The 16834-nt window shown below is 41.1% G+C and overlaps 1 protein-coding gene across 1 annotated transcript in view; it reads left to right on the forward strand.

Moving 5' to 3' along the window:
• LOC139727743 (inositol polyphosphate-4-phosphatase type I A-like) overlaps positions 1-16834 on the forward strand; it is a 94404-nt gene that overhangs the window by 56581 nt on the left and 20989 nt on the right. The window contains exons 4-9 of the mRNA XM_071638726.1: positions 3071-3313; positions 4701-4936; positions 6646-6777; positions 8668-8751; positions 13012-13214; positions 14661-14718. Coding sequence (XP_071494827.1) covers positions 3071-3313; positions 4701-4936; positions 6646-6777; positions 8668-8751; positions 13012-13214; positions 14661-14718 — 956 coding nt within the window. The remainder of the gene's footprint in view (positions 1-3070; positions 3314-4700; positions 4937-6645; positions 6778-8667; positions 8752-13011; positions 13215-14660; positions 14719-16834) is intronic.

Raw genomic sequence — 16834 nt, forward strand, 5'->3', positions numbered from 1 at the left:
GAGATGAAATATTTCATATTACAAGCAAAAATATTCACATGCTTTTATTTTCCAGCTAGTTTCATGCCATTCAAAATATGTGAAAATTTCCACACCGCTGAAATCTCCACTTTGTCTGTAGTCAAAACAAACTCAAAACTGTAAAATTGTTAGCATAGATTCATTATTTTACAAGCATGTTTGTAATCATGTGTAGCAATAGTTAAAAGGAATTCACAACTTTTTGAACCGTCTCCCCTTTCATGGTTATACCCCCCGAGACACACCGAGCGGGGCTCGGAGCGGTAGCCCGTCATCATCTAGAAACCAAAACTGAATGTCGAGACGACCATAACCTCCAAACTTATGCAACGGTTTGAGTGTCCTCCTCCTTGTGAAACCAAACTTTACAGACCCATCTGAAGTGTAGTTGGAAAAAAGGAAACAAATCTCGAATGAATCCCCTTTACGAACGCTTGTAACCTCCATTCTTGGATGGCTGGCACGTTGTGTCTGGGACTCCGAAGCTTGCCAAGACGTTGCAAATCTTGGCTGTCTTCCTTTTCGTGCTCGAAAGCCATTCAGGTTGACAGGGAATCAAATCCATAACTCAAAATGTGTCATCTGACTGTGCTGCATTTGCTCTAGCTACCCTTATTACCTTTGTGTCATTATTAGTTTTACAATGGCAAGGAATATCAGTGCACAGTATTACGGCTATACGATGAATTTATATGTCTGAATGCTGACTAACGGAATGACGTATAACGAAACGATGTGTAGCGAAATGACTGTCAGAGCATCGTTTCGAACTAGAACTTGATAATGAATCAGCATGCCATCATGTCCATTATGTGTCTGAACGTATGGCTACCATAGAACAGTATAACTGGGCGGGGCTCGGGGGAGAGCGCATGAAAGGTGACCCTATACCTGTCACTCATGATAATAACAGCTTGTTATGTCGTTTCTTTGTCAAGTTTTGGTATAAAGTGGCTTGCATTGGAACAGGGGGATAGTCTTTGAAGGATCCGTCTGTAGTAGATTGTACCAGCCAGGAACAACGGCCGAATCAAGAGATGAACTGAGATTCGCATTACTTAGACCCTTTTCAATATACTTCGATGCATGAATCGATTTTATCAATACCCTGCGGAACATGGCAGATGCATAATTGCGGGTCTGTGCAACAGTGCTCTTGAAATCTGAGTCTCTAACATTCACTGTCAGCAGTGCTCGAATGGCATTGAACGACAGCAGTGTCTTATGAAGCCTCCAAACTTTCATGAGTAGTACTGGTATGCAATTACGGATATTCTACTGTGTACATGTGTGGCTTTTTTTTTTTTTTTTTGAGTGTCCCAGTGTCTTGCTTATAGTGGATAGAAAGATGTACATGCCTGTATGTACGTAATCCATATACTGTATTTGAGGAAATAAGAAATCAAGAAAAACTGGCTCAGAGTCAAAAGGAAGATAGAAAAGTGGCACTGACCACATGAAGGGTGTGTGGATAGGTTACCATATCAAAATAGCTCTTTGTTTGATGATGACTGTCATTTCATACGTGCCAACCGCTTAGACTTTGTTGTTCACCTGTATATATTGAAGACGCATGGCATGACGTCTTGTTTGATGAGTGTGTTGGTGTAGGGAAAACACTTGTTAGGTCCTCGTGTGAAAGGTTTTGGCCCATGTTCAAACTGATGTGACACGTCCTTGTAAGTGTGCATATCTTCTCATAATCACTGTTTTCAAAGTTGATGAACAGAATTTTCTTGTAAAACTATTATGATGTCATTCTTTGGCCACAACCTCCATGAGGTTATCCAGTAATATTTGATAATATTTTTCTTGATACAAGGGATAGAGAAATAAACTGGGAAATACAATGTACCATTGTATATAAAGGATGACAGACCAATCCATAGCTAGCAGTCAAGCTCAGTGAACTGCATCCAAAATCGTACTGCAAATGAAGGGCCATAAACCTGTGGCAGATATAGTGATTGTGTGGGGGGAAAAATAGATGCATCCCAGTTAGCTGTCCCTGCTCTAGTTTGTCGCCATTTTATTGGTTTTCTTACAAATTCCCGCTGTATGCTCTTACATATTTTCTAGGATGGGAGGAAATTCGTATCATTCAATTTCCTCCATTTTTCAGGAAATGTGTATGTAGTTTGGTTAGCTGCTTCTGTGAAAACAAGTAAGAGGATATGATATGTACATGTGCAGTTTGTGCTGTTGGTTTGCAACATACAATGTGGTGTAGATTGCTGTTTATAGTCTTATTGAATATGCTAGGTGTAATCAGTAAAAAATATGTCTAATTTCATTTCACTCAATTTTTGCATGTTTTTCAAACAAATGTGAAAATGTTAATTTCTAGCTCACATGAGTGGAATGGCTCAAGTATTAAAGCTATTGGGATCATTAACAGTCCCGCATCCAGTCATGCGTCGTATGGTGTGAGTGTTGCAGTGACTTTTATAGAACACCTCGTGAGAACTGGTGGCTGGATTTTGACCCAAACCTGGCAGGAATCGTCAGTGGGGAGATAGTTTATGCAAATGGTGACCCCAGTGCAGAGCCCCAATACTCAATGACCACTTTTTTTTTCACTGTTGCTACAAATCTTTACAATACCATTTTTAGAATCCCACAAAGTTACGTATAAAACGCTCAGACTCATTGTATCACTTATGAGCAGTGGTGCTAGCCATTGCATGTACAGTGTACAGTGCAATGCCAACTTTGATACACTTGTGGAAACACTAGCTGCTTTCAATCGTTGAAACATTGGATGGGATACAACCAACAGGGTCAATCATTTGTTGATCTCTCAGTGATAATGATTTGTAGAGGATGTCTTTGTTTTACACGACATGCTTGAAAACGTTTCCCTCGTAGTGGCCGCATATTGTACTTGTCCTTGACCGGTTAGGTATATGGCCCTATCTTTTACAATATTTGACATATTCCATTCAGTGCTACATGTGTCTGATATGATATAAACATTGCCAAGAGACAGGCTCCCAAGCAGTGGATATCATCACCAACTGAATGTCATCTCATCCATCTTTTATCGCAGAATTCGTCGGAGAGGAGCATAACCAGTACTTTGCCGCACACTCTACCGAGCTCCGTGACGAGTGGGTGGCGGCCCTGCGCCAGGCCAGCTACGAGATGCTGCGGTCACAGCTGCAGAAGCTGCGCATCCAGATCCTGGCCCGGACGGGCCGCGACCCGGTCAGCGAGGGCCAGCCGGGGGTCATTGACCCCGGCGACCTCTCAGAGGGCACACAGAACGACCCTGTCCTCGAGATGTCTATCTGTGAGTAGCTATCCGGCACTAGAGTGATGCTGGTTTTTTTTTTTAATAGTTTGTGCAATGGAAAGAGTTGATAGTACCACCGTTTCTCTTCCATGTCTTCTACTTAGTGTCACTTCAGTCATCATTGCTACATATCTTGATTTTAGTTTTCACTTCATGTGGTTATTAAAGTTACAGTACCTTGCTCCCTGTGTGTAGCCAACCAATGAAATTGTCATTATTTCTAACACCAGCACAAGATTAAATAGTCATTTTTACCAGTGTATGATACAGAATATCATGAAGGGGGGGGGGGTGGTGAAGGAATTGAAAAACCTGTTAGACAAATGCTGTGTACTGACCAGTGCATTTTATACAACACCTAATTAGAATGTAGCTTTCCGATTGGTCGATTGCCCATCACAGGACATTTAGTTAAAGTTCCATCCCATGCTGTGGCTGTCAGCCGTGCATTTTTGTTTGAGCAAAAATGGATAGCGCATTGCTGACATCACCCATTTCCATCAATTCCCGTGTTAAACTCATGATTGACTCGAAGTTTTTGTTCCATCGCACGGCTCTGATGTCACAATACACAAACATTTGCCGCACCCACTCAACAATTACAAGCGCGCTTATACACAAGCGCGTTATTTTGTCACTCATTTTTGTAAACAACTTCAACCAACCGGCTTCGTGTACATACATACACTGTGACTGTGCAGCTACTCCTTCGTCTTTCACGGAAAATGGTTGCCATTTCTGTGCTAAATTGAAGAATCTGTGCGGACCACATCTGTTGATGTTTGAGGCGTTGTATAAAACAAATAGTGTATGGTCTTTACTTGTGCAGTGGAACAAGATTTCTCACTCAGTGAAAGATGAGGCGCACTATTCAACTCGGCTTCGCCTCGTTGAATAGAGCGCCTCTATCTTTCACATTGTGCGAAATCTTGTACCATCGCACTCGTGACCATTCACTATTTGTATAATGTTTCATGTGTCTGTAAGGAGGATTTCCTTAGCTTTTCTCTAGGGCACAAAGTGTACATGTATGAGACATTTATTCAAGCACATAAGTGTGTAAATTGCCTCATGTCTGTCTTTGATGTTCCTTTTTTTTCATTCACCTTCTTTAGTACGTGCTAACATGTATTGCTGCATGCATAAGATTTTCAAAGACGGAAACCATTATTGGACAAGTATACATTTTATGATGACACATTGAAACCATGCCTCCTTGAGATGCATGGATGCTATTGTAAGAAGAGGCTTAATTAGTGGTGGTTGGGTGGAGTGCCTGCTTGACAGGATTATGGTGCCCATAAGAAATATGCCTGTCACTTGTCGCTGTTCTACTGGGTAAAGTCTGGACCTACAGTACACATACTGTGCTTTCATTCTACAGCTTGTAATAACGTACCCCTGAAGCCCACTGGGGAAGAGCCGAGCGTGTTTGTGGCCATCAACTGCATGACCCCGCCCGAGACCCGGTGGCTGAACTGCGGCCAGACGGAGATCATCGACAACCAGTGCAATCCGTTCTTCGTCTCCACCGTCGTGTTCGAGACCAGCCGCAACATCGCCGTCATCACACGGCTCCGGGCCACCATCTATTCCGTTGAGGACAGAACAAACCCGTCGGTGAGTCTTGAGTCGAGGCTAACCCGCCTAGTGCTGAGTGCGAAGAGTGAATTGTTTTTTGCAATGCATTCAGTGAGTGAATTTTTTGCTGGAGGCGAGTTGATCTAGTGGAGTGCATGCTACACTTTTTAGTCAGTGAGTCTCGGGTTCAAACCCTGTAACTTGAGCCAGATATTTAGTCCACAATGCTCTTGTCAACCCAGTCGTTTAAATGGGTTAACAACATTTCTGGTCCCCCCCCCCCAAAAAAAAAAGAAAAAGAAAAAAAAAAGAATAAAAAAATAGATAGATAAATAAAAATAAAGATTAAAATCTGAGTTCCACGATGCTACAGATTGTACATGCTACCAGAGTCTCTAATGATATTTTGCAAATATGAGGCTATGGCATACAGCGTAGTTAGGGTTGAAAGCAAGTGCTGAATGCTTTAAAAAAAAGTGAATATTTGTGAGCGACTGATTAACCATACTCATCGTTTCGAGAGAGATTAGTGTTAGAATAAACCACTCAGTAAACTTTGTGTGTGTGTGTGTGTGTGTGTGTGTGCAATTGCCATAGATATATTGATACAGTGATAACACAACTCTGTCAGAAAACTTTGGTGTGTTGAAGGGTTTTCGTTCATACATTTGGACATCTTGTGATATGCTGCCATGATGTTCTAATATTACAAGTGATGATAAATGTGTATGCAAGGTTGTGGATCTGTGAATGTTAGGGTGAGGAGTTTAGAGTGCTGCAAGTGGAAGACTAGTTAAATCATCTATTGTGTTGTGGTCTATAGCAGCTGTCAAACGTGCAGCTGCACAGATATTGCAAAGAGCATAGGGATCTATTACTTCTTTTCGCCTTTTTTTTTTTTAACCAGGCCATACCTCACTAACTGTTATAAAACCATATGTATACACTGTAACATCTTTTAATGTGAAAGTTCTTGTGTAATTTGATTTATAGTAAAAGTTAGTATGAGAGAAACTGACCAAAGTTTATTGTACATCCATGCATTAATCTGTATGCTGATAAAATTTCAAGTAGTCAGAAAGGGCTTTTTAAACACAGTGCATACTTGAGAGTGCCAACGTGGAAATTGGTGTGTAGGACTAGTACCTTTTTTTCTTCTTTTTTTTTGTTCCTGAAATTTGGTTGTCAGAACTTTGGTGCATAAGCAATATTGTGTGTAGAATTTGTGTGGATACTCTGCTATTATTGTATGTTTGTTTGCATGTGATGTTTGGCAGTGAAACCCAGTAATGTGATATCATGTCTTCTTTGGTGATTTTGAGGAGCAAAACAGACCGAGGCTTCAATTGACAGTTGTTCTCATCTTTCGCAGCTAGTTGCACTCTAGTTGCACTTGTATGCGTTACATGTTTTCCCTACACGTTTGCACGTGAACCACAGGGTATATTGCAATCATTTTTAAAATCCATTTCCCCTCTTTTTATGTTTTCTTTTGTTCATGCTCATGCATTACCTGCTGTGCTCATTTATAAAAAAAATGCAATCAAACTGAATTCTTTTCTCTGCCCTTTTCGCATCTATACACTCTCATGAACAACAACAAAAATCATTGGAATTGTTAATTTGCTGTCATTCAGTCGTGCAATCATCAAACATATTTCAACTCCTCCTCCTCCCCCTCCTCCTCCTTCTCATCCTCCTCCTCCGCTGCCACATTCTCGACACCGTCGCGTACGCTCCGCCATCAGCATTGCCCAATAGGTCACGCCATTTGCTCCTTCAAGGAGATCATCGCCGCCCCCGGCAACAAGCTGGTCCTCAACATCATCGGCGCTGACGACAAGCCGTGCGGCGGCACCATCAGTCTTCTGCTCTGGGAGGTAGAGTAGCTGTTCCTCTCTTCTAACTCGCCGGGGCAAAAATGGGTTTGGTGTATTAAAGACCGCTGCACTCACACCACATCAGCGACGGGGGGTTCAGTTCACTCATTCACAGTAACAGTTCATTAATCCGAAGGTTCATAAATCCAAAAAGGAAATAAGATTTGTTATTCCAAAGGTTCATCTGTATGAAATGGAAAGAAGATGCGTACTAATATGAAACTTCAAAAAATGAAATAAGGTTTGTTCTTCAGAATATGAAAACAAGGTGCATACTAACAAAACTTCATTTCAGATAAATAAACTTTTGGAATAATGAACTTTATTTCATTTCCGGATGAATGAACCTTTAGAATAATGAACCCTATTTAATTTTTTTTGAATTGCAAACTTTCAAAATAGCGAACCTAAGGAATAATGCCACAAATGTTCAGATTAATGAACCCAACTTCATTTTGGTATCAAAGAATGTCTGGGCCAGGACTTTGTGTGTTTGGGAATGAACCTTCGGATTAACAGACCTTACGCTGTATTTCATTTTCGGTTTAGCAAACCTTCAAAATAAGTAACATCACCCCTCATTTGCAGTCGAGGTGTAGAGAACAGTTAGGACCAAAGCGGGTGGGGCTCATGGTAGCTTTAGATGTAGCAACGGGTTGCCTAGTTCTGTCAGCACATTTTACCATTCACTTCCTGATCATGTGTGTATTAACCTGGTACACCTGTCATGAAGAACTGTAATCCTACTGTTCATGTGGGTGCTGCTGTGTGGAATGTAGAAGAAAGGGACTCTTTATTGAAGATGTTTGTAGTGGATTAGCTTACCAGTACCTTCCAACTTTCCCGAATCTATAGGGGTATTCCCCTTGTCTTTCCAAAGAAGAACAAGCTTTTTATCAAATACTGTGTGCCCAATTCTGTGGACATCTGTTCATAGTAAAGTATTGAGGATTGATGAAAGTTTGTGATTTTGTTCCCATTTGTTCCTCTTTTTTTAAACTTCCATTTATTCCTGTTTGTTAAACTGAAGAGTTGGCAAGTTGGGATTAGCAAACCAAGAGATGTTATGAGCTTAACTCAACCATGTCTCTTTCCATGCCAAAATTTGTATTGATTCATAAAAAATTTTTTTTTTTCAAGCAACACATACAAAACAAAAACATTAATGGAGTTCAAAAGGCTGGCAATGGGGGCTCTGGAGCCACAAGATTGATTTTTTCTGGGCTTTTTGAAACATTTCAACCATGTCTATTTCAGTGCCAAAATTTACATGTATGTTGATTCATTGAAAAAAAAAAAGTTACTCTAGTTCAAAAGGCTGGCAAGAGGGGGTCTACTGCCACAAGATTGTTATTTTTAGATCTTTATTTGACATTTATGTACTCCTTTATTGATATTTTGTGAGTTGAGACAGGATGCTCTCAGCGGAGAAGAGCTGCTAGGAGCATCAAAGAGGTTCATGAGATATCCCAAGGCCAGTATCGAGGGGATTAGAATAGAGGATAATGACAGATAGCAACATGATTTTCTGTTAATAGCAAAGGAGATAAAGCAGATAAGGTCTCTCAAATATTAACATCTGCAATTCTTTTGACAATGAAATAAAGGGCATTGTTTACGTCATAAATCAAGGTTGTGTTGTGGAGATATTGCTTGTATTTTTTTTTCTCTCATTGTGAAGATGTGAAGAAATTTCTCACTACAATTTGCATGCATTTTCTGCATACACATCCTGGAAACATCAGATCTGATTCAACTGCTTGTCGAACAACATTGTGGAACATGTGTCACTTTTGTGAGGTGTTTACACCAAAAATGATTTCTAAGAATTGCCCCATAATCTGCGATTTCTTCCCGATGACCGCTGTTAATCTCTGCTGTTGTCTGCAGCTGGACACGTGCGTCTCCCCGGAAACGGAGCGGGACTTTCTCGTCGTCAAGCAACCGGATCCTCTCGGCAGCATGATCAATGGGGTGAGCCAGAGTCTTTCATTTCAAATCTGCACAATTGACAAACGTTTAGAAATCCTGTGACTCCCTATCTCTTTACTTGCCTATTTTTGTATACTGTAAAACCAGAAATTTTCGTGTGCGTGAAACTTTCACGAATTTTGTGAGGAGCCAAGATTCACAAAAGTGAAATGCACACAAAGGTTCTTGTCTACACAATGCATGGAATGCCAGTGGCAGTTTGTGATGAAAGTTTCATGCCCCGAATACATACTTATTCATGTTGTTGATATTATTGATATTGTTGATGTCGTTAATATTATTGATATTATTGTTGTTTTCGTGTGGGTCACATATGTAGATTCTGATGTCATTCTTAATGTGTGTGATGTCTGCCACAAGCTTTATTACCTAAGTGTTGCAAAGCAGCAGAGTCCATATTTGTGTAGTTTTCCTTTGTTATGTGTTTCAACATACAGTATGATGCAAGGAAACATTGAAGATGTGCTTGTCAGCAGTTTTTACTATGGATGTGAAGCAGAGTTGCACTTTGTTTGTTTGTTTGTTTATGAAAAGGCTATGTCAAAGTAACCTGATTGTTTCAGTATCGGGTAATAAAAGTATTGTTCAACAAACTGTAGTGTGGTTAACTACAGGTATCTATTAAAAAATGTCCCAACCTTTGCTGTACATGTATCTGTGACCTGAGTGTGGAGTATATTGTAAAGGGGACATTATGTAGAATTGGGTCTGTGCTTTTGTCCAAATACTAATACATTATGTTTGAAATAATGTTTTGAATTTCACAAGTTGGTGTTTGTCATTGTGTTTTTCTCGCAATGTGTCTGTTTTTAAAGCAATGGACGTGTGTGACGGTACTATTTCTCTTCTTTTGCACAAGAAATGTTTCCCATCGCAGCAGTCTTGCTGCCCAGTATGTTACACATTGACCAGCTGTTTCATTGTTCATGCACATATTTTGTAGCTCCAAGGGGAGGAATCCACTTTATATCATAGTTATTTGATGCCTCCTTTATTTTTTTCCCATTTTCCTATCCAAACTGTTATGATATCCTCCGTATCCAGTGTGTGTTGTTGTAAGCTCTATGAACTACGTGTCAACAAAATGGCCAATTTCCTTTTACCATGTCAGGGTGCTTTATTCAGGGCCTGGAAATGCTAGACTTGTAATATCAATGAAACATGTATAATCAACGGGCTTGGAGAATGACCACTATTTCAAGCACCAACTTTAATGTGGCTATATTGTCGTCCCTGCGATGACAAGACCTCGTATCTCAAAAAAATCATGAATTCTCAGGCGAGCACGAGCGAAAACCTTTTTTTTTTTTTTCATTTTCTCTAAATAACATCTGTGGTGCTGTCAACTAATGTAGAAACATTGTTTTGGATGACATTAATAGGTGTAATATTTTTAAAACTCAAATCAGTATATTTGATTATCAAAATTGAGTTAGGAGGAAGCTTTTGAATCATATAGCAATTGAGATAGGAGGTCTTGTCACCCAAGCAACGATATGTGACATCAGTCTTTGGCCTATTCCTGTGTGCATCCTGTTAAAACAAACAGACCCATTGTTGTGCCTGAAGTTGATAGATGACATTGGTATCAGCTGACTGAGGTTTTTGCTTAAATGAATATGTCATCGTTACCCCATAAATTTCTTGGAAGGAAACTACAGCTGTACAAGACACAGCGAACCCTAATCACACTGTGAAATGAATCCTATGTCAATACTTTGGACATGTTTAGTATTAAAACAAGTCTTCATTTTCCAAGCGGATGTGTGTGCGTAGGTGTTCACTATTATCTTTTACCATGAAAGCTTGATGTAAAAATCTTGAACAAGCGCGTCCAAAAGTGAAGTAATCCAAAGCTTTTCCTTATTTCTCTTGGCATCTACACTGTACATGCCGAACAGTGACTTTTTAAAACTCTCCTACCTGTTTGGAATGCATGTCTTATATTTAAGAACCCATTTTTGTTTTGCCTTTTCAAATGAACATAAAACCATGGCAAAACCACTTTATGATGTGTGTATTACATTTGTACATGGTGGTTTGACCCAAACTTATCAAAAAAATACAATAAAAAAATCACATATCGCCCCATTGGAAGACTAGTCGTAAATATACTCTGGCAGGTGTCTATGGAAAATATGTGTTATAGAAATAACAAAATGGGCCTGCCGTCAAAGGGTAGATAGGGATCAGGGGTGAAGAGAAGATTGATTGACATTGTAGATAATGACCTACAACCTTGTACCAACCACACATATGTCTACGTAGATAATCATGGTCAAAGCAGCTATGCTGATTTTTTTTTTTTCCCAAAGATGCTGATTCCATTTGTTTGTAATGGCACTTTGGGCTAACCTCCTAAACAAATGCTTCAAACATTTGCAACTTCTAATATTTGTGTGTGTCAGTTCAGAAGTTTTCTATTTGTCCAAGTCATTGCACAAATGGTTATGTACGGTAGGCTTTTATTCAGATAACGGCAAAACTCTGATATTGCTACTCGTGAAAATGTGTGATTGATTATGAACACCATCAAAATAATACGAGCACTGCTACATGATCGTAAATCAGTGTAAATTGCAAAACTTTTTGGCAGGACCCCCTACCCCCCCCCCCCCCCCCCTCCCCCCAACCTCAGGGCCCCTCACCCCCACTCCTGTTTAGGGGCTGATGCAGGAAGGCCCTTGTGTGTAATGATGGAAAAAGCAGTTAAATGGGAATAACTCAGTGGTTCATGTTAAAATGAAATGCATTGTCTAAATGCCACAAATGGAATGAACTACATGTGCCATATTGCATTTCAGTGCACAATTGATGTAATAGTTAATGTCCACAACAATTTTGCATACGTGTCTGTTATCAGTGGTCATATTCTGCTCTGGTGCAAACTCCCACAGACAAAGTTGCTGCTTGTGTCACATCACTATGCAAAGGGATTGCCATTTAAAGTGAAAACATACACTTTTGCACAAGACTGCAGAAACTGGGGATTTTTTGGTCTAAAATGGAGACAAATCCATAAGGAATGTGCAAAGTAACGCTGTGATAACACAATTTCCGTTTTGTAACAATGCAAATGCAAAATATTGCCCGAGAAGCTACGCTGGAAGTGGTGGAATCTCAGATCATACCCAATGGTGGTTGCTACATGATGTTTTATTCTCATGGTCGGACATCCGGGTATTTTGCGTGTCACGGGGTCATGGATAGCGTTGGAGTGAAAACAAACCACTCGCGTGAGCCTGGAGTGAACGCTGTACGTGTTTTCTGCCGGGGCGCCCCGCGAGCATAGCGCTAGCGCAAGCTGGTACTGTAGCTGTGCGGGCGGCAGGATTAGGCCCTAGGCCTACTCTAAATTAGACCCTACCCTAAGTACTACAGTACTAACGTTAGACCTACCTGAAGTTTCTATGAGGTACTAAGTAAGCGTAGATATCGGGGTAGGGCCTACTCAAAGAGGTTCTACTGCACATCTGGCCATTTTGTCGGGTCGTTGATCCAGAGTCCTGCCGCTATTTCGGGCACAGGTCCAGTCCGGCCGCCTTTAAACTTGGCAAAATACCGGGACCGATCGATCGACAGGATCCAGATTTTTAGAATATTGCTGGCAAGACATGATGCATGTATCTCATGAATGATGGCACAAATGACAAAATGAATAATGAAAAACAGTCCCCATGTCTGAGCTGCGTAGAGTTGCACATAAATTATACGCGTCGCACATGCACAGCATGCAGTATGCGCATTATGCAGGCTTAGCGCTTGCAAGCTGTTTGTTTTCACTCCAGTCGACCGGAAGTGACGTGTAGCCGACCGCAAGAATATTCGATTACATCAGTTACAATTAATCGCGCCATATCAGTATCCAGCACATGAGAGTGAATTGCATTTAGCTTGTAATAGCTGTGTGTGATTCATTCGATACTGCTAGACAAAGAGCACGATACTTGTACATTGTACAAGTAGCATTCTACATTCCTACTACTGAACGGAGGGGGCATTTCAGGAATAGAAGTCGCATGCATATGATTGAAATCATTTTACACCTTTGATCTCGAAATACTCCAGAACAACTTATCATCCTGGCAAATCATGTCAGCCAGACAACTTTCTTGGTAAACCCTTTTGATGTATTGCAAGCAAATTCCAAATGGTGGAAGATGAATGTTGAGCCCTTCTGAGAACTGTGTTTTGGCTTTAACCTTTGTGCTGCTTCTTTGCTTCTGCCTTGCTTCCACACAGTTGACCCCCTCAGCGTCCTCACTCCAGGGGCCGCGGTCCGGCAACTCCCATTCCATCAGCCGAGACTCCGTCGTCTCCAAGGGCCTCTTCGGCTGCGTGTGCAACAAGAAGTACCGCTACCTCAACCCGGACGGCAAGACCGTCCAGGTGGAGGAGGTGATGGCAGAGAGCAAACTCTGCTTCTACATTCCACAGAAGATGCTGTGAGTCAGGAGCTCATCATTTTGAGGATGAGGGGGGGGGGGGGGGGGGCTGGGGGAGGGATGAGAGGATGGATGGGGGATGGATAAGAGGATGGGTGGGGGATGAGAGGGAGGTGGGGAATGAAAGGGGGTGGAGAATGAAGGGGGGTGGAGAGTAAACTCTGCTTCTTCATTCCACAGAAGATGCTGTGAGTCTGGAGCTCATCATTTTGAGGATGGGGGGGGGGGGGCTGGGGAGGGATGAGAGGATGGGTGGGAGATGGATAAGAGTATGGATGGGGGATGAGAGGGAGGTAGGGAATGAAAGGGGATGGAGAATGAAGGGGGTGGAGAGCAAACTCTGCTTCTACATTCCACAGAAGATGCTGAGGAGCTCATCATTTGATGCACCATGCTGTACCCCGGTGTATTGTCATACAGTGGGGTACGATAACCCAGGGTACAACGCTCAACAAAAAATTAATAATTCAACAAAATGGCATACAAAGTTGATGCCCCAGGATACCGAAAACCCCATCATTTGAGGATGAGGGAGGAAATTTTTTTTTTTTTTTTGGGGGGGGGGGGATGAGAGGAATGGTGGGAAACAAGAGGGAGATAAGGGGATGAAGGCATGGGGGAATGAAAGAGGCTGAGGGACAAGTGCTGAAGAAGGAAGACGAGGATAAATTCAAGGAAGGGAATGGCACTGAGGTATAGCGTTGTGGATGGGCAGTTGTTTGGAAGAGTGCACACTTTATTTCCAGGGGAGGAATTTGGCTTTTGAAGTTAGGCTTGATATGATGAAGCATAGGGATGATGAGGAATGGAGATTGGTAGGAGAAATGGGGGTGGGGGTTAACTTAGGAAGGTTGAGAATAAAGGAGGAGGAACAATGAGGGATGGGCTTTGTGGTGGTGAATTGGTTATTGTGTATCATTACATAGATGATGACTGGCGGGGGAGGGAACATACCAAATGTTCCACCCGAAGGGTATGAAATGCTGTTGAGGGAGGTTTGTAAGTCCCAAGACGAAGTCGAGAGACTTATAGCCTCCCGAAATAGCATTTCAAACCCTGAGGGTGGAACGTTTGGTACATGTTCCCGACAACAAAAGTCATCATCTGTTATATTATATGGGTTAGTCAAATCACCAGCATTTCACATTGTATGGAATAGGCAAATCCTGTCGATTGCGTGAAAAATATGATTGTTCAATAGTTTGGTATTGTTTGTCATTTGTTACATGAAAATGTTTTCCCATGGGAGAACATTACCAAAATGTTCTGCCCGTGAGCGAACATAACCAATGTGCCTCCGTCACGTGACTGTGTTTAGCCAATCACTAACTGGTAGTTGACTAACCCATTTAATATAAATCAATGTTGGTATGGATGTTGATTCTTTGAGGAGTATGTGGCAGTGCTAGTCATGATAACAGTCAAGGGTCTCTTAATTTCTTGCAGAGAATTGTACTTGGCGGAAGAGAAGAGGAAATTACAGGAGTTATCCATGTTTGCTACGGTGAGTTGGCATACACATATATTGTGTTTTTCCCTCCTAGAAGTTCTTTACCCTTTGTATTACACTGTTTACAGGCAATACATACACTGCTTGCTACATTGTGCAGCCATGAGAAAATTGTTGTAAAAGTGTAGTTATTATTGTTACCCATATCAGACATCTGAGCTGTGGTTCTGCGAAATTATATTCCCGCCAGCAGGGAGAAGAGTGGTAAATTTCTTACATCCCCCTCTTTTATGAATGCTTATGGGATTTACGTGTTAAAAAAAGAGGGTAATACAGTGTGTATAGCATCTGGCACTTGAGCATACGGTGATGCAAATCTGCTGTTGATGAGAATTTTGCGACAGAGGGCAAACTCCCGTATGTTAACACGTAAAAGTAGAGGACAATAGCTGTACTGTGTGTAAGCAGTGTGTGATACTGTGTGCGCTGGCTGTTATACTCGCCGCATGTCTGAATTTCGCGACAGAGGGCAAATTCCCATACGTTAACTCGTAAAAATACCGGCTGATTGCTGCGACTGCGTGAGCTGGCTGTTATGTGCATGGCATACCTGAGCTGTACATGTGTGCATGCAAGTTATGGATGCAGCGCAGTGGTGTAGAGCTTGAGCTGGTGCTGACTTGGAATTTGTTATGTGGGAGTTTTAAAATGTTTACATTGTAAAATTTATATTACTGCTCAAGATGCCTGAAATGGGTAATAATGATTGTTATATGGACTGGCTACTTTTGGGGGATACGACATTAATTGCCCTCACTAGAATTGTGTTGCCCTCGTCTTCAACTCAGGCAATACAATTCTAGTTCGGGCGATAAATGTGGTATCCCCCTTGAGGCTAGTTCATATTACATTAAGATCTGCTTTCCATGACATCCTGATGCAGGAAACACAGAAATGTAGTCCCTCTCCACGATGATGTAATTTGTTCATGTAGCTAACCAAGAGATGAAGAGAAATAGAGAGCAGGAGAGGGAGGGAGGGAGATGAAAATAGTTCTCAAGAGATTTCATGTTGCAGTTCTAACACAGTCATACTGCTAGTGCTACCCACAAGGAATGTGATTCATGTGTGTTCATTTCAGGCACAGCTAAATGACTCACCACTAGGCACAGTGTGTTGTTACTCATTTGTTTTAAGGGGGAAAAAAAATGTTTGCAGGTATTAAAGCAGGGTATGTCAATCATGATTCATGTAGTAGATAGGAGGGGAACAGCTGTGTATCTAGATCAGGGCAGGTGCATCTGATCTTGATATGACCCTTGTTTATTGTTCATTGTGTATTCTAATAAGTGTAGTGCATTGCTGAGGTTATCTTTCTTCCTTCTAGTGGCATGGCTTCACCTGTTTTTCAGTCACCCCATTTCTTGGGCCCTTTTCTTTACTTTTGTTTTTTTTTCTGAGGGGGTGGTCTTGATTAATGAGGGGGCAGGGGTTATGTGAGGACCATTTCAGTTTGGTCTGATTCTGATTTTGATTTTAATTTCATCGATACTGCTGTGTGAGTTTGTGGTGAGCATGACGATTACTTTCAATTAAAGTTGTGTGAATACGTTATGGTACATTCAATGAAACTCGGGTGGTTCATGATGAGTGTTTGGAAAATAAATCATTTGTCTGGAGTATGAGTACTGGAGTATTGGTAAATTTTGATTTGCTGAATCTCATTCTGTTTTAATAGGTTACCCCTTATGATAATTTCTTGTATGTATTATATCTTTTTTTCCATCCAAAATCTGTCTGTTTGTCCTTCCATCTTTCCCTCTTCATCAACTCTAAGTGTAAGTCTGTGATTTCTTTTTCCCTGTCATCTCATTGTCCTCTCATCCTACATAGTTTTATTATTTCATTTCAATTCAATATAACTTGAAATTTCATTCCCTTTTCTCGTCATGATACAAGTCTCTCTCACCCTTTCATACAGTGTGGTACTTCAAAGTAGATTCTGTGTTTACTTGTTAAAGGTCCTGTTTACCTTTGGGAGCAGTGATTTAAAAAATGTTCAAGATATCACTTTTGATGCATACAGTGTACATCAGTTGTATCACAAAACATCCTACCCTATAAAATGTTTACAATAAAGCTAAAAATATGAGGAGATATCACTATTTTT

The sequence above is a fragment of the Diadema antillarum genome, unplaced genomic scaffold, assembly GCF_040938485.1.
Source record: "Diadema antillarum isolate AM-2024a unplaced genomic scaffold, OU_Dant_1.0 scf00000018, whole genome shotgun sequence".
Lineage (NCBI taxonomy): Eukaryota > Metazoa > Echinodermata > Echinoidea > Diadematoida > Diadematidae > Diadema > Diadema antillarum.